Source organism: Candoia aspera, chromosome 1, assembly GCF_035149785.1.
Source record: "Candoia aspera isolate rCanAsp1 chromosome 1, rCanAsp1.hap2, whole genome shotgun sequence".
Taxonomy (NCBI): Eukaryota; Metazoa; Chordata; class Lepidosauria; order Squamata; family Boidae; genus Candoia; species Candoia aspera.
The window spans coordinates 37819544-37842656 of record NC_086153.1 but is presented as its reverse complement, the minus strand read 5'-3'; the positions used below and the strand labels follow the sequence as shown (position 1 = coordinate 37842656).

At 39.2% G+C, this 23113-nt stretch overlaps 1 protein-coding gene across 1 annotated transcript in view; it reads right to left on the bottom strand.

The window, feature by feature from the left end:
* The window catches only part of MRPS5 (mitochondrial ribosomal protein S5), a 29640-nt gene extending 6778 nt beyond the window's left edge, over window positions 1-22862 (bottom strand). Inside the window, exons 1-8 of the mRNA XM_063302087.1 lie at window positions 22638-22862; window positions 20933-21070; window positions 16421-16546; window positions 14935-15168; window positions 13531-13565; window positions 3321-3411; window positions 1856-1902; window positions 130-187 (exon numbers count right to left, since the gene is read on the bottom strand). Of these exons, the coding sequence (XP_063158157.1) occupies window positions 130-187; window positions 1856-1902; window positions 3321-3411; window positions 13531-13565; window positions 14935-15168; window positions 16421-16546; window positions 20933-21070; window positions 22638-22707 (799 nt within the window). The 5' untranslated portion in view covers window positions 22708-22862. The remainder of the gene's footprint in view (window positions 1-129; window positions 188-1855; window positions 1903-3320; window positions 3412-13530; window positions 13566-14934; window positions 15169-16420; window positions 16547-20932; window positions 21071-22637) is intronic.
* Between the last annotated feature and the right edge of the window lie 251 nt (window positions 22863-23113).

The following is a 23113-nucleotide window of genomic DNA, read 5'->3' as shown; positions in this document are numbered from 1 at the left end:
TGCAAACTCTTGAACCTTGGATTTTAAGATGAAGAGGCAGAAGAAATAAACAGCTTTGTAATATTTGGGAAAAAAACTGTAACTAGCTCACTTTTAAAATTTCAACTAAAATGTAATTCTACTACTTACTTGTATGATCTTGATATCTTTCAACATACTGTAAATGGCGAATAGCTTTATTTTTTGCCTGGGAAAAGGAACATTTTTTAAAAATTAGAAATGATTAAGAAAATGTACCAACTCAATTTTAAAGCTAAGTCACAGGAATGATAAAGGGAGAAAACATTAAACTTAATTCTTTGCAAATTATAAACTACAATCTAGTACTTAAATCAATTAAAAGGGATCAAAATGATAGCTGGAAGTACCATTTACTATGCTTAACAAATACTTCCAGCTTATTTAACAAGGGATAGCATTTTAATAATTTGGGTCATAAAAATATTAATTTTTGTTAGCCTTAAGTCATCTGAAGGCAATACCTTCCTCAACACAGATGACCAAGTGAGAGATTAATTCACAAAGTCTGGTTTAATCTAGCAAAGACAGATTGATATTCAAGAGAAATGCCAATCTTAAAATGTCAAGTCTGAATGAAACCATAGTGTTCTTGGCCTAGAGCTCAACAGGAGTTATCAAATAACTATGATACTGAAAAGCAACGAAAAGAAATGTTTAAATAATTCATCTGGAAAAACTGACTTGCAACACTTTTTTTTCCAAGAAAAGGGAAATTAAAATGGCCTATAGAGAGTAAAAAAGAAGTTATATTCCTTCCAATGTCTTAGCAAAGCTAAGTTAGTTCAAAATGAAAAAGGTTACATGCAGAGAATAGTTGAATATAATACTTAAAATCTGTATGCATGTGTTGGTTTTAGTTAGTCACTTCTGAGTATGACTAAGTTTTGAATCATAAATTGCCTTCAACTGAGAAGCCTCATCTGGTCCGTTGCTAAGTCTTTGATAGCCCATGATTTTCATCAAAATATAAATAAATCAGTTCTCTTATGAATGACAAGAGGGGACTGGCTCCAGTTTGTGTTCTCCCCCCTCCCTCCCTCCCTTCCTTCCCCCCCCCCTCTTTCTTTTCTTTTCTTTTCTTTCTTGGGATTTTTGGCAGACTTGGTCTAAGAGAGCTAAGAGTGGTAGGGACTTTATCTAGCACAAAGGGAAGCACAAAATATCTATGAGCCACTGCACTTCACTGTGAATGCAAAGTCACAGATACTGAGCCCATGACAAATGACATCATCTTCCAAATGGAAGCCCTTCCCTACCTTTTAAAATTCTGAAATCCTCCAAATCTGTCATTCGAAATCACTGCAGTTTGTTCAAAAAGGCAAGGGGGAAAAAAAAGCAGTACACTCTGCAGAAGAGCCTATTTATCTTTTGAGCACCAGCCCATGTGCAGCAGTGGGAATTAACTGAATCTTCGCAAGCAAGTGGCAGCAGCAAATAAGGGAGAGATTCAAGAATACCTTCTGGAGTAACAGGGGTTCCTACCCACACCACAGCATCTATCTTGCACATTTTCATAGTCAGCTCATGGTCCTTATTACTCCATGAATGATATCTATGGCATTTGTGGTGGGAGGGACAAGACACCCAGCTTAATGGCAGAGCATGTATTTTGCACACAAGTTCAGTGTCTGCCAAGTGCAGATAAAAGCAACAAATAGCAAGTGATGGGAAAGGCTGCTTATCAGAAACCATGATCTGAGATATTTTTCTAATGTTTGACAAATCTATTCACAGAAGGCTAGAATCACAAAATTGTAATTTTATATACCAAAATCATGGAAGTAAAGACGGACTTTAATAACAATTGATGGTGTTCAGCTTTTGCAGTACCTACTTTTCTTAATGCGTTCCTCATGTGGGATGCTTTTCCCAGAGCAAAACCTGACAGATACAAATGGACTGTTAGGAAACAAACACCACAGATGGAAACTTGCAAAAAATGTTGAAACTCCTATTTATGGCACCAGGGTTCTTTGTACAGCACCAAGACTTTTCCCACATCGATGTAATACTAAGATTCTCTTCCACAGTTTCCCCAAGAGGACCCAGAACTTTTAAGAGCTGCAAATATATCCAAGTAACTAGAAGGTGCAGGTAGAATTCTTTCTATCTCAGTGAAAAGCCTTACTGAATTTCCACAAAAGAAAGGACCTGTCCCCTTCTACCTCCCCCAATAAATATGCCCTTGGCTCCTTGATTAATCTAAGATCCACTTTTTGTTCAGCAAAAGCCTGACAGTCATAAGGATTTTTAAATTATGTATACATATATACACATACACATATACCTTTTTATTATAAATAAGAATTGTCAGCATGTAAAGTATTATGAAAGTAAAGGAATCAAACAGAAGAATATAGCTAATTATATTGGCTTTGTTGCTGGGCTGTACTATATTTTTATTCTGAACATAAATAGGCCCCTGATGCTGAGCTTTACAATCTGGGTTGCGCTGCTGCTCCGAGACAGATTATTGCCAAGAAGACTGCTGACAGATTTAGAAAAGCTTCCTTCCCTGTTTCCTCAGTCTTTGCCAGATTTAGGCAATATTGTGTTGTTTCTACATTTCTATCCTAGTAGAGAACCTCTCTCTTTGCACACGTTTAAATTCTACAAGGAGAAAGAAATTGAGCAAAAGCAAGTAATGGGGCTATATTAAGCCAAATGGCAAGAAATAATGAAAACAGCATCATAGGTGAGATGAAAGTTGAAGAAATCATAAAAAAATAAAAAAAATAAAAGGAAAAAAAAAATCTGCAGAGCCTGTTGCTGGCCTGATACCACAGAGTGAAGATAGTCAAAAGCTCATTATTTGTCTGCCCTTTTCAGTACAAGCTTATATCTGAAGGGCAGATTTTAATAGAGAGCAATCTTCCCTACTGTTGTGAATAACATCAGTTTTCAACCAAGCTTGTTTAATAGGAACAATGACAATCTTATTACATACAGGGAAACAGCATCAGCACAGGCTTTGTGTGATTCTCCATCTTCCTCCAGAGTAATATTCAGGGAAGAATGCATCATACATTCAAGGTCCAGGGTGCCTGCTCAACCACACCCACTACTATCATTTTGCAACCCTTAAATTTACTGAGATCCTCTGGATCTCAGCCTAGGGTCTGGGAAGTTAGAGCAGACACACAAGCTATTTGTGCACTGCTCTACCTCTAAAGATGCTTGCTGCAGCAGCGTCTCCCGAACATTAATACATTCAGCAAGAGGAGACTTCTAGCTCTCTATGGAAGGGATCGTCTATAGCTTCCACTCGTTCAATTACTTATTGGAGGACAATTACTCACCAGCAGATCCTCTTCCATTTCCAACAACCACAAGGGCACGCATAGATCTTTTTCGGCCTTCATTTGCAGTCATGTTAAATACAGGTTTTAGCTGAAGGAAAAGATAGCAATTAATGAGACTTACTTAGTAAGGTATATACTATACATGTTTTTAAAAAATGAGAAAAAGATGGCCATTTCATTACAGTAATTTAAGCTTTTGTGAGTTTCCTCCCCGATGATTAGAGCAAATACCTCTAAGACTCTTATACTGCTTTCTTGAAGTAGAAATGAGATCTTTTTGGTCTTGAGTATATTATAGTTTATACTTAGGTTTTACCCTTTCCTCTGGTTTGGTTTATGTTCATTTGAACTGATTTTGGTTTGGCTGAAATTTAATTTATTTGTATAGTTTTATATGAGTGCCTTAGCTGCAGTGGTGTATCTGAGCTGGCCCGTGAGAGCCGACTGTTAAATTTTCAGGAACTTTGTGAGCTGGTTGCGAGCAGAGCCGAACCACGATGCCTGACTTGACAATCAGCTGTTTGGCAGCTCACAGCATGGTAGCAGCAATGGAGCCGACAAAGCTGGTTGTTTATACATTTATTAGCACACCGCTGTTTGGTTGCACGACGAGCTCTGCAACTGCTCATGTTACCTGTGTGCATTTATATTATTACAAATGAACATTTTACTCCACAAGAAGTGGGGTAAATTATTTCACTCCTCTGCTATAACCCAGACCTCCTTAAGTTTGTTGCCAGCAAGATACCAACACAAAATGCCATTCTTTTGTCTTCCATCTTCCCCTATTTTTGTATATTTTATATGCTTTTTGCCACAACTGTCTGTGGAAAGAAAGGGCTGATGTCAACATACCCATGAGCTGCTTAGAATCAGCTCTTACTAAGGCACTTAGCCACACACAGACAGACTCTTCGTTTTACTGGAGCGTCTCAGCAGGGGCAGTCCCAAACTGGCTCCTTGACTCACAAACAAGTAATAACAAATTGCTCTGTTACCCTCAGGATAGGCCTCGGAGGTAATTACCCCCAGTTTAAGAACCACTGCTCTACGTTCTGCACTGAGTCTTGTACAACTACAGAATGGCTCAAACTTCCCAATTCCAGATCAATTGCCAGAGCATGTGTTCCCTAAACAAGTCTGGTTATACTGGAAACAATGCTGACCATGAATAATGCTAACCAAGACTTCTCATTAAATCAGGATTGGAAGATTAGTACATTCTAACTAAAAGGAGATCTGGCTGCTGGGGACTGGGAGAACACAATTCCATGCACTGTTGGGTATTCCTTTAAAATGTGTGAAATGTTACATTTGTATGAGACTGCAGATAAACTAGTGCCAAGGGGAAGGGGAATGCAGGAGAGCGAGGCTCCTTTCTTCCTTTTCCAGCAGATGGCAAGAGCAGCGCACAGAAACAAGTCAGCCAAGAAGTGACTGTCTTAAAAACTACCCTTGTCAGCTGTTTCTGTGCAGCTCTGAAAGGAAATGTGCCCGGTCACCCATCACAATCACAGCGATCACATCTCCCTTAAAATTCCATACAGGCTTTTCAAGCTTGGTCACGTGTATAGGCAGCCATGGACTGCCCCTACTTTTTTCCCATTCACTGTGCACTGGCAATTAGTTCACTTCCCCCCTCCTTGTAGAAAAAGAAAACAGCTCAGTGCATAATTGCCTTGCAAAGGAATTTATAACTCTTACAGATATAAAAAAAAAAGCCTTTGCTTTGGCCTCAGGACTACTGTGTCCTTGAGAATGCAGCTAACTCTATGCTAAACACAATCACTCAGAAGTCCAGTACCCGCATTCCAACAGGACTTTTGTTCAGCAAATTTGTTTAGAATATACACTTTAAGGAAAGGATGAAGAGAAAGAGCATGCTTGCACAGATGTATGTGTAAAGGTGAGGGAGAACACAAGTACACTGGTTACATCCAGGTTGCCCTAGAACAGTGTTTCTCAACCTCAGCAACTTTAAGATCCACGGATTTCAACTTCCAGAAGTCCCCGGCCAACACTGCCCTAGAGTCTATCATCAGGACAAGACAAACTACTGAATTTTTTTCTCTTAAAATGACTGTCCTTTGACATGAGTAATAAGAAATGTAAAACATACTAATAGTAATCCCCCTACAACTGCTAACTTATCAGTTAAAGCAGAAGTTACTTCAATATTGATAGACATTACTTCCTGATGTAGAATTACTATGCATTAATAAATTTCTTCTGCCCTGGATCTGGACAGTTTAGTTAGTTCCTCAGCACTGAATGCAGGAAACTTTAAGGACATTATATATTAAGAGAGATCAGGGAAGAACTCATAAAAGGAATATCATGTTCGCATTGTTTTTCTGTTTCACGTAATGTGGAAATGTGTCATGAGTGAGGATGGTGAGCAGGGGGCTCCCATCCGGGCTGTAAAGCGCATGCGTAGTAAAGAGGAATTAGGTGGCCATTCAAAGAGACACAGATCAGGCCCGCCTTAGTCTTTGGGGTCTATATGTCTGGGTTTTCCCACGCTTCTTCAGTTTGTTAGGATTCTCTGTTATGTAGCAGTAATAAAACACTAGAGACCTACTCCTTGTCTCAGCGTGGTTCCTGGCTGTTAGGACAAAATGTAGCCTTAAAGTGTATTCACCAGTTGTGACCTGATGATATGGCAGGATCTAAGAAAATATATTGACAGATATAAAATATGCTCAGTATAGATAAATGACATTACAGAGAAAATCTGCAATCTCAAAATATAGCTGTGAGAATAGAAATACCACGAGGTACTCTATGTTGTTACAGAGCAGCAAAAGAAATCAAGGAATGTCCCTGTTAAGAGGATAGTCATTGAAAGCATATCAAAATCTGTAACTTTAGTTATAGAGATCACCAGTAGGCAGTACATGACCAGTTTCATTCTATACTGGGACTCACCAGAAGAATGCACCTAAGTCTTATTCTATGGGGTTCAAACCAGGAATTGAACTCCTGAACACTACCTTTAAAAGCTTTCCAGGTCCTGGTGCTCAGCAGTGTTGCAGGAAGGGGTGTGTTTACTTTAGTATACACCATTCCATGTCTTTAGGAAACACTTCTAATTTACCTTTGAACAAAATCCTAAGGGAGCATTAGGCATTGCTTTTATGGCACAAGCTTAAGGTCAAAACATTTCTCAGAGAGACATAATTGAAGGACTCAAGGGCAGGCCAAATACTCTTCACCATTAATTACCTGCATGCAAAGAAAAGTCTGATGGTGTAGGTTAGACAAAAGCTAGAACAGCTATTAACAAATGCAACATCCAATATGCAGTTATTTACTATCTTGTTGCATCAGCAAGACAGATTAATCAGTGTTTACAGAAGGGTACCATTAGGATTCATTGTTCATAAAATACTAGTAATGCTGCTTTGGCATCTTTGTTCAAAAAGCAGTTTCTTCTACAGTATAATTAATTTTCAGGAAAATGCTGATTAGCGTAGGCCAACAGTCAAGCACTCTTACAGAACCATTTGCCTTGTTAACAGAAATGGAAACAAATCTAACAGAGGGAACTATATAATCATATGCAAGCCCCCCACCATTAATTACACCATGGTGCCATGTCTGTTTGAATTACCGTTCTATTATTATATCATTGCATCTTGATATATGTGTATGTGTGTGTGTTGTATTCTTTCTGTTAGGTTCTGTTGAATTTTCTGTAAGTTGCCCAGAATGTCTTTGGTTAATTTGGGTGGCCAAACAAATGTTTTAAATAAATAAATGGATCTTAATTATTAATGAGAATATGTATGTGTTGCAATACTGTAGGGTTCCTTGCTATCCTATGAAAGAGTCTGGCTTCCTAATCACTTGCTATAGTGCTAACTTGTTAATTTTGTGCTTTAATACTGCTGCTCTCAAAAGTGAACACACATTTGCATCTAAAAAAAAGACTGCAGAGCACTATGAAAGTGGGAAGGGGAGGATACACAATTACAATTATTTTTATAGTGCTTATAATTTAAAACTTCCTCTTCAGTGAGAAGCATCAGCTTAACAGTTGCATTTTGAACAGTCTGCTGGCCCTTCACAACTGTGTAAGAGTGACACAATACTTACTTATATAATTAGGCACAAGATTTTTGTGACAAAATACATTCATCTTAACTGACAGAAGCTCAGCAGCAGTTTTCTAAATTCTTATTCTTCAAATGTTTTCTGACTACACTAATACATTTAAACCTGCGTGACTCTGAATCAACCAACCATAAGGCTGGACATGTTTTCTAGTCCAGACATGTTTTCAGACTCTTTCTCCAGTGTATTCTGCTTGATTTTTTTTGGCAATGCCAGGGCAGTTAAAGCAGTATCAAACATCTTGATCCTTTACACTGTTGTAAGTAGCTGCTTGCTTCTGTTATATTTGGGAATCAATCACCTTCCATTACTAACTCCTCTTTATTTCTTGGAATGAGAAACACATTCATTTAAAAACTGAAGTAAAGTCTCTTGGGAGAGAAATCAAGATACAATTTCAAAACTGAAACAAAAATGTGATGCTCTTCCCTTAAGGATATTAAAATAAAAATTAAGTTTCACAGTCCATCACAATTAATTATATCCGACTTCTGGGGAAGAAATGGTGAACTGAAGAACCAGAGAGACTTGATAAGGATTTGTTTAGAGATAAGAGATGAGATATGGGAAGAAGAGATTATTTGTTGTATTTTAAGAGGTGAAGTTACTAAAATTGTTTATATTTGTTGTGATGAAGGGGGAAGTCATTTCTTTATATATTTCTTTTCTTCTTCTTTACTATATTCTTCTTTTTTCTTCTTTTTGCACTTTCTATTTTTTCTTTTTCTTCTTTTATTTTAGTTTGTACTAGTTTTTATCTTTTTGATTGTAATGTTTAAAAAAATTACTATAAAAACAATTAATCAGGTCCCACAGCACCTCAAATAGTTTGTTAAAATGCATTTGTGGTACATCTTCAGCTATTTGTCTTAGTGGCCTGGTCTGCACAGCACTGTTTTGCTGTGAGCTTTTTTGGCAGTCTAAAATCTTTGGATGGAAACGAAGCAGCTGCTGAGTTGCCAGTGGCATTACGGGCTTAACATGAAATTCTTTGCCCTAATTTCATCTAATCTTTTTGCTGAGACCTTCCCAAGCCCTGCTTTCAGAATTTGGCTAGTAGGAACATATTCATTCAAATTATGAATGGCATCAAAAGAATGGATCAGCTTTCTAGTCTCTCTCCCCTAAAAACCTTAATTTTTCTTTCTTAACATTTTCTAGGCCTTGTGACCATGGAGATAGTCTTGAAAATCTGACAGACGCTTTGCTATGACCTGTGCCTGTGTTCTATCTACTTCTGAGATAGCAAGTTAACTCAAGCTGTATATACCATGTGTCTGCCACCACTTGAACATATGTTCAAATATCTCAATGACAGAGCACATGCTTTGCATTCAGATATCCCAGGTTTAATCCTTGGCTTTTTCCCTTAAAAAGAAGCAGAGCTAAAAAAAAAAGTCCCACTACTACTACTAATCACATTTCTAGACACAATAGATCAAAGTTCTGCTGCAGTGTAAGAGGGGTCCTTTGTTCTTTCATGCTCCACAGGGCTGTGGAAAAGGAGAAGCACTTTGGTTTTGGTGGCAATCCCAACAGAAAAAAAAAATCCAGAGAAGCTGAATGAATTTTTTATTTCTGTCTTCACAGGAGAAAAATTGGGGAGATCCCTGAGCCTGAGCACCTGTTCCCAGGAAGGGAATCATGACATGACTGAGGTGTACAAAATTATGCATGGTGTGGATAAAGTGGAGAAAGAGAAGCTGCTAGAATCAGAGGTCACCCAGTGGAATTGAATCCTGGAAGAATCAGGACAGACAAAAGGATTTTTTTTCTATACAATGCATAATTAAATTTTGGAATTCACTACCACAAGATATGGTGCTCTCTACCAGCTGGGCTGGCTTCAAAAAAGGGTTGGACCAATTAATGGAAGTTAAGGGGACCAACGGCCATTAGCCTTTAGGGCAGTGTGACTGCCTCTGAAGGCCATCTGCTGGGAGACTAGTGGGCTTCCTTGTGCAGTTGACTGGCCACTAGGAGAGCAATCTGCTGGACTAGATGGGCCAGGGCTCTGATCCAGCACAGCACTGCTTATGTTCTTACTTGTACATGGCCAGATGATGTGGGCAGGCCCTCAAAGCAGCTATCCTATCCCTTGGTGGATTCCTTTCCTTTCCTTCCCCTTTCCTCCCCTCCCCTCTCCTTTTCTTGTAGGAGATTCGGAGACGTACTCTTCTAACACAACAAAAGGCTTTGTATAGCACTCATGTTCAAACCAAAGGCACTTTCAATATTTGACTTACAGCTGAGGCATGCAAAGTTTTCTACATAATTGTTTTAACAGTAGAGTCCTATGGTTAAAACTACTTGATATCAAAGGAAACACACTTCATGAGAGAATATAAGTGATGTACAGAGTTATCCACTGATGCCTTTTCTCTCCATGCTCCCGTCACTCATAAGGCTAAATACCACACATAGGTTCTTCCCAGCCTGTCATCATACATGACTTTGAGGGTGCATTAGAGGAAGCCAGCAGCTGTAGGAACTGGGACAGCCTTCAAATGCATCTGGGTCTGTGGCATTCATATTTGCACATGATGTAGTTTACTTGAAATAAGCAACTTCCAGATAACTACAAATAAGTATTCAGCCTGTTCAACCCTTTACATGTGTGATTAAACAGACAAGAAAAGAATAATTTATCATAGCACCTAAACCTGGGGTCTTCTTCTGTTGTTAACTATGAGCTAAGATTGAACAAGGGACAGTGAAAATAGTTTTAAAAAGACTTGTGTGAGCCTTGTTTTTCCTCTGAGGATTATCAAGTCAGATATGTAATTTAAAAATCCCCATTGGTACCAATGGAGGTTTTTTTTAAAAGAAAAACCGCACCTGCATAGGCGCGATGATCATTTTTTCAAAGCATACTTACTTAAAATAAAGTTTATGTGTTTGATCTTTGTTTCCTGCCAAACTTGCTTACTCCCATTGGAAGAACGCAAAGCTGACCACAAACCCTACCTAATTTGCTTGATCCTGCCTTAGTGGAATATGTAAACTTGGGAAAAGGATCAGTGGGTTTGAACATCTTAATTATGAAGGAAAAAGTTATATTTGGGACTCTTTAGCTTCGAAAAAAGGCAAATGTGGGGGCCATGATTACAGTCTATAAAATCATGCAAACAGTGGAAAAAGTGAGCAGAGGAATATTTTTCTCCCTTCTCAACAGACCACGGGTTCTCCAATAAAGCTAACTGGAAGGAGATTTGAACAGAGGAAAAAAGAATTCCTTTGATACCACATACTTAAACTGTAGAATTCGTTACCACAAAATATGGTGATGGCCACTGATTTGGATGGGTTTGGAAGGAGACTGGATTCATTCACAGAGGACAGATCTGTCAAGGGCTATTAGTCCTTTAAGACTCAAAGCTGCTTCAGCATGGAACTAGAAGCCAACTGTGGGAAAGTGTCAGGAGATAGTTGTCTCCAGCTCCTCCTTCTAAGCCTACCCTACCTACTCATCCCACCTTCCTGTTGACTACTGTAAAAAGCAAAATAATGGTCTAATATGGGCTTTGGCCTGATCCAACAAGGCTATTCTTACCTTTTTATGATGCTCTTATTCTAGTCTACTTTCTCTTTCAAAATACTAACTGAAAGCTCATGCTTTTATTTCCTTTGTGGCGTAGGAGGGGGAAAATAAAAAATGAGGTAGGAATTTCTTCCATCCTCTGTGACCCATGCATGTTGATCTTTTCTTCTCTCATTGCCCCAAGACAGCATTTTGGTATTTTATTAATTTTATTTACTTAACACCTGTTAAGTAAATGTTCAAGATAAGGGAAAAGGTTGTCAATTGCAGAGAAATCAGATTCAGCCCATTAACTGCTAGCCTCAACGTGATCAAGATTGAAGCTGTATGATCCTAGGAAAAGATATGGCTGCTTTAAGGAGTTGCAGACAGGTGATATATTTATGCTCCCACATGCTCCAGTGCACTTCTTGGAGACTGAATCTTGAGTGTTACTAGCCCTAATAATTATTATGTTTCTGCAGGATGGGGGATCTAAATTAAAATGTTAAATCCTCTTGAATACCAAGTATATTTATAATGCTGGTGGAAAATCACCTGTTTTAAAATTCAGACTTTAGCACACAGATTTATAATTAAATTTACTAGTAGGAATATCTCTACCAAGTAACAAGTAATCAAAATTGACATGCTAGTGGAAAAGTTTTAACACTGGATCCAGCTGTTTGCTAACTACCATACATGGTTAATTGCATATGTACAATTAAAATTGGGTCCAGGTGGAGGAGGAAAAATCCTAACAAATATTCCTACTAAAATGGTTTAGAAAAGTTGCAAGGTGTTTTATACATTCTGAAGCATAAGCCTTACTGTCTTTCCTAATTAAAAAAAAAGATCTACTAGTAGCAGGAGCACTTAGCTTTTATGGGCAGGAGGAAGTCTGCAAATACTGTATGTATATCAGACAGGAGGTATGTTTGATTGCATATCCCTATTAAAAATGATCCTGGGTTGGCCTCAACATAAATATATGAAATGGCCCATAAAATTCTATTTTAGTAACTTAAATAGATGGGCAGACAGAGATAGGTAACTACTCACTGAAATGTTTAATGCCTAAAGATTCTTAAAATAATTTAGATTACTGTAGTTTTAAGTGCAGAAAGCATCCAAAATGGATGGGTAGGGATGAAAGAGGAATTTGTTAGATTTACATTTAAGTATGAGCCAGCCTAATTTGTACTTCTAAGAATAATGTATGAACTAGAATGCAATTCTCCTTCAGTCTTTAAAATTCTCTGAATTTTGTAGTGCAGTTCTCTAATAAAAATGTAGATGGAGAGGGAAATGTACACAAAGCAGTACACTAATTTTTATGCTGACTTTTAATTTAAAAAACAGTGAAATGATGCAAAACCAGGAGAGGACAAAAGTTGTGGAAGCCCAAACAGGCATATTTGCCTGTCCTGAGTAATATATAAAATATCAGAAAAGGGTATGTAAACAATAGTCCATGAACAATTTATAATAAGCTTATAAACAGTCAAGTCTCTGACATGAGACAAAATAATGGGACTGTTGGACAGGAAGGAAAGATTTGGTCAGTTCTAAAACTCTGATTGTTTTAAGGCTGGGATGTATGAGGAATTCAGAAGGCAAGTTTGTTGAGCGTCTGCCTCTTGTTCAGTAGAAATCTGAATTACGAGAAGGATGAGAGAGAGTGTTACAAAGGGAGCATGAGTTACAGGCACTGCAGAAGAGTAACTATGGGACAAAGTTGGGAAAAGAAAAGAACAAGAAATCAGAAATGCAAGAACATAATTCCAAACCCAAATCTGCTCAGTATAATATCATATTTAATGATATTAAGGAAAAAAAAGCAATGTGCTTAATGTTTTTCAAAAGTAGAAAGACAAAAAGTGGTTCTGAACAAATTTTACACAATTTTGTTCTAGCATTCTTTTGGTTTGGATAGAATGAAGAATCTGTTTCTATGTCTCTTTCACTTCTGTACAGTTAATCTAATAGTTAACTTTGTTTTTCATAATAGATCAGAAATATCCCCTATTTTAAAAAAATACTCTCTTCAAATTATATTGAAGAATTTTGCTTTTCAACATCAGTCTTAGTTTTTGTTGACCATGATGCTGTGGCGCAGAAGACGATACCAAAAAAACAAAAAACAAAAAACCAGCACATTTCACTTTGGAGTTGTAATATATTGTTTCAGAATCCATTGGCCTGCCAAATTTCTACTGCTATAGACCAGGCCCACACAACATGCAAACCCCAAGTAGCCTTGTGCAGCCCATCGGCGGTCTTTCAAAGGCAACAGATTTGCTACCCTCTGTCCAAGACACACTGCCAAGCGCCTCCAATGTCTCCAGGCCTCACTGGCTCTGCTGGCCATGGAGCAGCTGATCGGTGCACTAGGTGTTCCTTTGTGGCCTGCAATGATGTTTAATTTATCAATGGGGCTCTTTCTCCTCTACAAGTTGCATGGGCCTGCTACAGAGCTATTATGAAAGGAATAAAATTAAGACTGGATGTTGAACATTGCTTTTTATATTTAAAGACATAAGTTTGCATTTTTAATAAAAAAACACTTACCTCAATTACTCTGCTATCAAAATCTTCATATGTTTCTATCAGTTAAGGAGACAAGTATCAGTAATATACAGCACATACAATATCCATATTATTTTCAAAAGCAATTAAGCTGCACCTCATCTCATGTAGACCTATGTGGGATCAAGTTATGTGAAGTACACTTAATTGCACGGATGTTGGAACTGGCCTTCAAACAATCATTTGTCTTGGAACCCCTGCCCATAGTGGTGTATCAGTGGCCTGTGTTCCAGGTGAACGCTGCTGATCCTCTAACATAGGACAAATATGAGCCAGCTCAGGCAGCAATAAATAGGATACTAATGAACTGGAACACCTATTCAGTAAGGGGTGAAAGTGCCTCAGGAAGAAAACAGAAAAGGAGATGAAGGCAGGCCATCTGTGAAATGCACATGGAAGTATGGAGAAATGCATACATCAGACGGTATTTAAACTCAACACAAACAGCCAGGCTAAAAATGCTTACTTTTACTGTGCCAACACTGCAACAGGATATTTGTTTAGAAATGAGTAAGACAATTAATATTTCTGACTGTACTCTGGTTTCTCCAGTAAAGTTGTTTTCAAAGGAAGCCAAAGACAAATTATATTGAGCCCATTTCTCTGGAATTCTCTCTGCTTTGGGTGTTCAGTTCTTCCTATAGGGACTGGGGAAGTGGGGAATTTGCAGTCAGAATTCACTGAGATTACAGGACAGTAGTTTGAATTTTTGGACAGTGTGAAAGGTCCCCTGTGCAAGCACTGAGTCATGTCTGACCCTTTGGAGGGATGCTGCTTTCATGATGTTTTCTTGGCAGACTATATCGGGGTGGTTTGCCATGGCCTTCTCCAGTCGTCACCTTCCCCAGCAAGCTGGGTACTCATTTTACTGACCACAGAAGGATGGAAGGCTGAGTCAACCTGAGACGGCTACTCGAGAATCCAGCTTCTGCTGGTATCGAACTCGGGTACTGGGGAGAGTTTCGGCTGCAATACCGCGGCCTACCACTCCGCACTACACAAGGCTTTGGACAGTACACAACTTTAAATTCCCATAACAGCTTGGTAGAACATGGCAACTGAGCTATATTCTGAATCTTTTCCAATGTGTTTTAATAAATGTTTGCAGTTATTGGATATGATCAAAATCCATGTAGCAAATATGTAGCCTGAAATAATAGTGTGGAGTATTTTATGTATCTTCTCATCCTTTCCTCTTAAAATAACATTAGCAAGGAAACATCTCCCCAAAACTAGTTCCTTTTGTGATATCCTCCTACAGCAGATGGCCTTCCATTTATATAGATAACTTGGTGTTAGCAGTATGCAATACAACAGAATATGAAACCACCAAAGAAACCTTGTTTCTAGAGAACAAACTTTTTATTTTTCCCTTAATTATCTCACCTCCATTGGGACCAGGATCAGGAGATCCTAAACTGACACCTCCCCAGGATCGTCCAGTCCAACCTCTCTCCTTCTTAATCCTCATTCTCCTTTTCTTGTCTATTTTTTGTAGTTCCTCGGCTTTTGCTAATTGCAGTGTCTTCTGCTCTTCTTCATCTCGCTGAGTAATGGCTTGAACTTTTCCAGATACCATCAATGGAGCATTGAGGCCAGGCCAAAGGAAACCTAAAGATCCTGAACACATCAACACAAAAATAAGTGTAACTTAGAGGAACATCCCCATCATGGGGATTATTTAGCATACTTCCAACCTACACTTCCCAGAGCAAAATATCAGAAGCCATAAAATGAATATTTTTATATTAAAATACATCACCTTTCCAGCAAAATAAAAACAAACGCTCATGTCCATGGGAGAAATGGCTCATTCATTTTAAATGTACAGCTTATCATGGGATTGTATTAGTGGAGAAAGATAAAAACTGTAAAAAGGGTAAGACAATTCTGGCTAACCAGAACTTCCAAAAGTTCAACTGTTTTTAATATGATTTATAAGGAAGAGAATCCAACTGTCTAGAATTTATGACTGAATTTATGACTGAAAGTGAGTCAATGTTTTTCCATATCTCCCTTTCTTCCAATCTGGAATCAATTCTATTCAACTAGAAAACAAATTTCCTGAAATAAATTCTGATTACTGCTCCCTTTGGCTATTTTCAGCACCCCAAGGAAATCCTTATATATACACTCTATTATTAATTATGTGGATTCTGCAGTAAGAAACTTGCAGTATATCCTCACCTCCTAAGAACAGTCTTTCAGCTGGGGTTCAGGCAGCAATTCCCTCCACACATGGCTGACCCTGCTATTAGGCAGAGTGAGGCCACAACTGATCTCAGGCAGCAGAGGCGAGGGAGTCTGGAGAGGACAGCAATTGCTGCTTCCCAGACACACCCAGGACCTTCCCACTCCAAAGCAACAGCTATCTCCCCTATGTTAGCTACCTTGCACCTCCTAAACTACCATCTTACTGTTTGGGGGATTTCCCCCCCCCCAATTAATCAACATTTGGCCATTAACATGGCTGGTACTTGATCAATCTGCTCTGGGCCTTTATACTTTTGTAATGACAGGATTCTCTAGAGGAGGGTTTCCCAAACTGTGCGGTGTACCTCCCTGACATTGTTACAGTAAATCCACCCTTCCCAAAGTTTCACTGTATTGTTTTTGTTGTTCATTTGTGTTCATTTTGGTGTTGGATTTTTAGGGGAGGTGTGTACCTCCCCTAAAAGTTTAGATTACGCTAAAGGGAGGTGTGATGGCAAAACGTTTAGGAGCCCCTGCTCTAGAGGATGTACATGCGCTCCTTCTTACTTCTCAATAGCCCCAAATTGGCTCATATCCTATCAGCATCCGGGTGCAGTATTAGTTGGACTGATCTGAATAATCAGTCCTTTCTGGACTCTTGCTTATTTCATGAATTTACCTTCGCCAAGGACCTGGCCTCTATTGAGATCCCTCGTTTTTTTCCGCTTGCCTCGCTTGCCTCGTCCTTTCCTTCCACCTGCAGTATTTTCTGCTGCAACTCCTTTCCAGAGTTCGCTGGCTGTCACTGTTATGAAACAGATGTTGTGTATAAGTTGTCCAAATCATAATGCATTTTAACAGCAGTTCAAATGAAAAAAAAAAGTGCATGCCATTTACTCTCATGTTTAAGCCAGCTATCAAACTGCTGCAGAGACGGGCCTGCACTTCATTTGTTTTGCAGCACTGTAAAGTGTTCACTGGAATTAACACCAAATTCATAGGATAACATGGCAACATCATGATCTATTGCCTAACAATTGCATCGGTTTATATAGATAATCATTTTCATCTCCACAAGAATATCAAATAGTCATTTCCATCACCAAATGCCTACCAAAGTGTAAAAACTATACATACAGCTAAGGACTACAGGTAGTCCGTGGGTTAGGCAACATGGTCGTAAAGCATGCGGCACAGTCACATGTTTTTTTTTACTTATGACCATGTCACTTAACAACAGATTTTCCAGTCCCAATTAGCATTGTTGAATGAGGACGACCTGTAAGGCTAAATACTGGTCAGCCCTTTGAGACAGGGAAATGGACACCACAAGAACTAATAGAATTCTATTATTCCATTAGTAGGGTATAATAATAAAATCTTGAAATCCTGAGTGTTTCCCTCTGTCCCTTCTTACACCAAAGAGAATCAAGGTGGGGTAGTTCTTAGCTTCTTTCTCCCTCTCATGTTTCTCAGGGATGAGCTGGTGTTTACATAACCATGCTCCATTCCTTCTTCAAGGTTATGTATATTCCTCTATGCCACCACTCCCAAGTAACTCCTGCATTTATTTATTAATGATTTGAATTTGTACAATCTTTATCATATAAAACTAATTATTTATATGATTTATTACCAACATTTTTATTCCACCTTTCAGACATATAACATCACTCAAATATTCAATAAACAAATAAATCCCATAGCAACAGTTACAATGCACATTAAAACAGATTTTTAAAGATTTTTTTAAAACAGCAGCATTTCTTCATATTAAGAAAAGCAGTATATAAAAAGCAAATGGGTAGACATCTCATGGTTTCCATATCCAGAAAGGTATTCCCTTGGCTATCTGCAGACTAAATTCCTAATGGCAGGGATGGATAGGCCCATGGGATTGGAACTGGGCTTCAGAAATGAAGTGATATTTTCAGTGGCACTTGTAAATTGGAAAGGAGATGCCGATCTTTAACCTGAAAGCAGATTAAGCAAGATTATATCTGATAAAGGCCAAGTTAATATGATCCAATCAAGTTCATGTTAGAACCCATTTTGATTTGTTTTCTTGTTCAGTACCACAAAGAATACATTATAGATGGTGACTACAGCAGAAATGTTTTAACTGTGGACATACATGTGGCCTGAGGATGAACACACTGAGATAAGTCTACAGCAACAGGGATTTATGAATTGTTTGAATTCAGATCTTTTCAGCTACTGTGGAGATCTTGTTTCCATTTTGATCCCCAATCTACCCAAATGTTCTGGTTTTATTGTCTTCTCCCCTGGCATTCTGTATTCCGTATTTGGTTCCTGCCTCTTTTCTTCCCATCAACCACATGAATCATCACTTCTAAAAAAATCAATTCCCTGCTCTTCTTCCACAGTCAAGATGGAACACAAGGGAATCAATTCACAGTTGGTGGTTTCAATACTGCTAAGTGCTACTTCAAATTTTCTGCAGACTCTCATGAGGTGACAGTGCATTGCCAACGTAAAAAAAAAATCAATTTTTTTAAAAATGGAAACTTATAGCACTTAACTAGTCATAGGCACAACAAAAACCATCAAGTGTTCATCAGAACACTAATACATTCACTTTTTACTCCCTTCAGTTAATATAGCAAGTAGAGATTCACAAGATTTTAGGGAAAATGGACTGGCTTAATACCAATCAATCTTACTTGGACACAAACTCCAATAATTCATCTCTTTGCTTCAGAGGAAGATGAAAGAGAACTCATCTCCATCAGCTTCTTGATTCATTTTGATTCATGTGGTACTGATGTTACATGGAGGGCCTGATCTAATCTAAATTCTCCTCTTTTCTCCAGGGCTGGTTCCAATCGGTGTTGATGGGGGAGAGAGGTCTAGCTCATGACCCCCTGCTTTGTGGGGTGCCTCAGAGCTTTACCCTTTCCCTGCTCTTATTTAACATCTACATGAAGCCACTGGGCTAGGTCATCTGTTGGCATGGGGTGCGATATCATTAGTATGCTGATGCTACTCAGTGGTACATCTCCATCCCTGGGCTAAGCAGACAATGCTGTCAAGGTCCTTTCCCAGCGCGTGGAGGCTATGAGAGTCTGGATGGGGGAGAATAGACTTCAGCTCACCCTGGCAAGACTGAGTGGCCATGGGCTTTAAGGCTGTCTAGCTCTGGGGATCCTCCATCTTTAATTCTGCATGGAGATGCATTTCCCTAGTCGCAGTTGGTGCACAATTTGGGGGTCCTTCTGGATTCTTGGCTCCTGCTTGAAGGGGTTTTTGCACAGATTTGTCTTATGTATCAATTGTTCCCATTCCTGGAACAGGAGGCTTTGCACACAGGGACTTGTGCTTCAGTCACTTCCCATTTGGATTACTGCAATGTGTTCTACATGGGGCTACCTTTGAAGAGCACTCAGAAGCTGCAGCTGGTCCAGAATACATCAGTGCAGGCAGTTTGGCATTTCTTCTTATGCCTATATAACACTGCTGCTCTGCAAGCTGCACTGGGTCCCAGTAAACTTCTGGGTGTGATTCAAGGTGCTGGTTATCATCTACAAAGCCCTACATGGCATAGGGCCAGGCTAATTGTGGGACCACCTTTCTCCCATTGTTTCTATTCATCCCCCCAGATCTAGTAGAGAGGTCCAGGTCCTTTCTATCAAACAAAGCAATCTTGTTGGACCCCAGAGTCATGCCTTCTCAGTGGCAGTGCCTGCCCTATGGAATAGCATTCCTCAGAGATTTGGATGAATTGAAAATCTGGCTATTTTCTCAGGCATTTGGGACAGGAGGTTAGATGGCTTTGCTATTGTCAATTTGCTTTTTTTCTTGGTGAGTGGAGTTATTGTTTATCCTTGGACACCTGGGGTTATATGCTGTGGGTTTTTCTGTTTTTAATACTTGTAAGCTGCCTAGAGTCACTTATGTGAGATTGGCAGCCATACATACATACATTTCAAGATTATTGGGTCCTCCAACACCCACCGCTCAATCAGATGTCCTGCTATGTGCCCCAGTCATTATCTGAAATATGAGTAGGCCATATGCTAAGAAAGAAAGAAATTATTGGATATTTTGGTGCAAGAGGCCTGACATTATACAGCGGCTAAGCATCATGCAGCATAGTCCAATGTCAGCTTAGGGGGAAAAAAACCCTAATACCCTAAGACAAGAGTGGGTAGCCTTCGATTCGCCAGATGCTACTGAACTACAGCTTCCAGATCCATCACCATTTGCCATTCTAACTGGGGCTGCTGACAGCTGAAGTTCAGTAATTATCTGGAGGACCTCAAGGTCCACCTCTGCCCTAGTAAGCTTTGACTAATCAACACTGATTAGCTCTGATTCTGCTAACTTTAGGGATCCACAGGACTATTTTAATTCCTTAGCCAACTGAGGAATCATGTATATTCTTGAGCAGTGTACTTCTCTATGACAGAATTTCAGACTGGAACCTGGCTTGTTCAAGGGGAGTGCAGCTGGCTGACAATCTGCAGACACTTTAAGGATAGAAAAGTGGGCCTGCTTCTCCATCCTTATTGCCAGTGTAGGCTCAAATTCTCTCATCAAGTGCTGCTTGATCCTCAGTTGTCACTAAATTTACAGGTGGTATGGTGAGGGGCACATTTGCACAAGTGTGGCTAGTGTGCCAGCTATAAGCCTACCTGAGCCAGTCAGCTTTACTGGAGGTTATTCACACTTTAGTGAAGTGCTACCTTGATGTACCCTTGAGAAATGTCCAAAAATGTAACAGGTGCGAAGTGCTGCAGCTAGATTAGTAAAGACTGCACTAAAAGCTCTGCACTAATTGCCCAACTGCCTATCAAGTACAATTTAAGGTAACAGTGCTGACTTTATAGCCCTAAACAATTTATGGGCTGGCTGCCTGAGCAACTAACTGCCTCTTCTGCTATTAACCTGACTGATAACTTAAGTTAGCAGGAGGTGCTTCTGCTACCAGAAGCTTGTTTATCTGACATGTGGGGAAAGACCTTCTCCTGTGTAGCTCCCAGGTCATGGAATCAAAAACGTTTACCAAGATTTTCACTGTTAACAGATTTTAATTTCACTTTATTTTTTGGTTTTAAATGTTGTAAGCTGCCTTGAGTGTTTACAAAAGTAGAAGGATGGGGTGTAAATCTAATGAACATAACAGTAAAATTATAAGCTGCAGGTTGATTAGTAGCTTCCAAATACTTACATTTGTTGAAAAAGCTTCTCTGCCTTCTCTGTTGTACTGTCACATTATATGATGCAGAAATGTTACAATGTGTCTGTAAAGTCCATGCCAGGGCAGCATACTGGCAACTGATTCCATGCTTTGGAATCAAAGTATAACCTGTGGAAAAAAATCTTATGTTAATATCTGAAATTATTGAAATGTTGAATAATTTATTAACTTACAAATAAGACAGTACTTCTGAAGAAACATCAGTACATTTGGATACATTCTTTGGATATGTGTGTATACTTTGTAAGAGAAAGAGAGATGCCATTCTTAAGACTATACAGTCACCAATAATTTTTTGTAGATTCTTGTATCAAAAATAACAATTTTAGACCTTTGTTAACCAATTGATCAAGCACATCTTTTTATCTATTGAAATAGTTTAAATGTATTAGCTTAATCAATTCACTCATTAATATTCCAATCCTAAAACAAATTGTCCCCATTTAATTAATATAAAGCATTAACACAGACAAGCAACACAGAATCTACATCCCTCTAGCAGGTTTCAGAATAATTGATTGCTTAGTAGTGTTCCCTCAGTCACAGTTCTCTAGACAGTTCTCTAGACCAGTGTTTCTCAACCCTGGCAAGTTTAAGATGGGTAGACTTCAACTCCCAGAATTCAGAAAAGTTTCCTACCTACCAGTAACTGCTGAAGCCCATTCTCTGTATCACCTCTTACCCTTCAAAGTTGGGAGGTTCAGAAATGGGTATAATTCATACAAAACAAAATTCTACTACAGATTATCATTTTTGTGCTTTATTGCATTTACCACTCAAACTGCCCTTGCTTTAAAATAGGGGAATGTCATGGAAAGCAACCAACGTGAGACAAATGAATGTGCAGTACTTACTGGGAGGTATGAGATGGGAATGGCCTAACCAGTGAATGTTGGTACTAAATGAAGTGGACTCACAATTTCAGAAAAAAATAGACAAGGAAGGGCTAAACTCTCTGCGTTTCCAATAGAGATTAACCTAAGCACCATGGGTTAAACTATGTCTACAATAAACTTCTTGAAAGCAATCCATCTTAACCATTGGCTATGTCTGATATTCTAATTTAGCATGTCCTGCAAATGCACGCAAAGTCTTGCATAGTAAAATACAAACCTATGCACGATTTACTCAGCAACAATTCTAAAGTGATTTTATTCTATTCCTAATATGTAAATTTGCAGCTTTACAATGCAATCCTGTGGTTGTCTTTTCATGATAGATTGAAACAAAATTAGCCAATCACGTTCTCCAAACGGGTTATGCAACCCAACTTATGTGGTTATTTTATGGTTTAGTGTGTCATGCTAAAGCTTAGAATTGGTTAAGTTAATCACGGGTGTTATGTGTGAACAGTCTATGTATATTTATTCAGAAGATGCCTCCCCTATATACAGTAGGATTTATCCCCACTAATTAAGCATGCATTGACTTCCAACCGGAGAAACACTAAATTCTGAACCTGCCTTCTCATTTTTCATTAGCAGATTTGCTACCCTTAAAAACGCAACCAAAGCTTCAGCGGCTTTACTGGCTGCGATCAGATACAAATGATCGTTCACAAGAGCAGAGATAGAATAGCACCAGGAGAGTCAAGGCGAACGTGAGGAAACCCCCCGTGATCCAGTCTGTGCATGGAAATCTTCTCAGCCCAGCCGAAAGCAAGAAAAGCGTTCACCTCTGCACGCGGTCCTGAGGATACCGGCATTGCAGACTCTCTGGGCCGCGACAACTACGGCAGCCGCCATGTTTGCAAAGTTCCCTGGCAGCTCCCGTGGTTCGTGCGGACAGACACCGTCTTCCGGATCCAAAATTCGAGCGCGTAAAAGCCTGACTTCGATTTTCCAGCGCAGCAAATCAGACGAAGTTAATCAGAGTGACAGGCACTGTTGAACACAGCTTCTTCTTCCGGAGGGCTTATCATTAGGACCCAGCCTTCGGGTCCTATAAACCAGCGTTTCTCAGCCTCAGCGACTTTAAGAAGTGTGGACTTCAACTCCCAGAATTCCGTAGCCAGCCATGAGAAATACTATATAAGCTTGCAGATTCAGGCAGTAAGAGTTCTAGTCCCAGACGAGTTTGTCGTCACTTCCTGGTTTCTTTCGAAAGTGACGAGAAACCACCATCTTCCATGTGCGGGGCTCTGGGAGATAA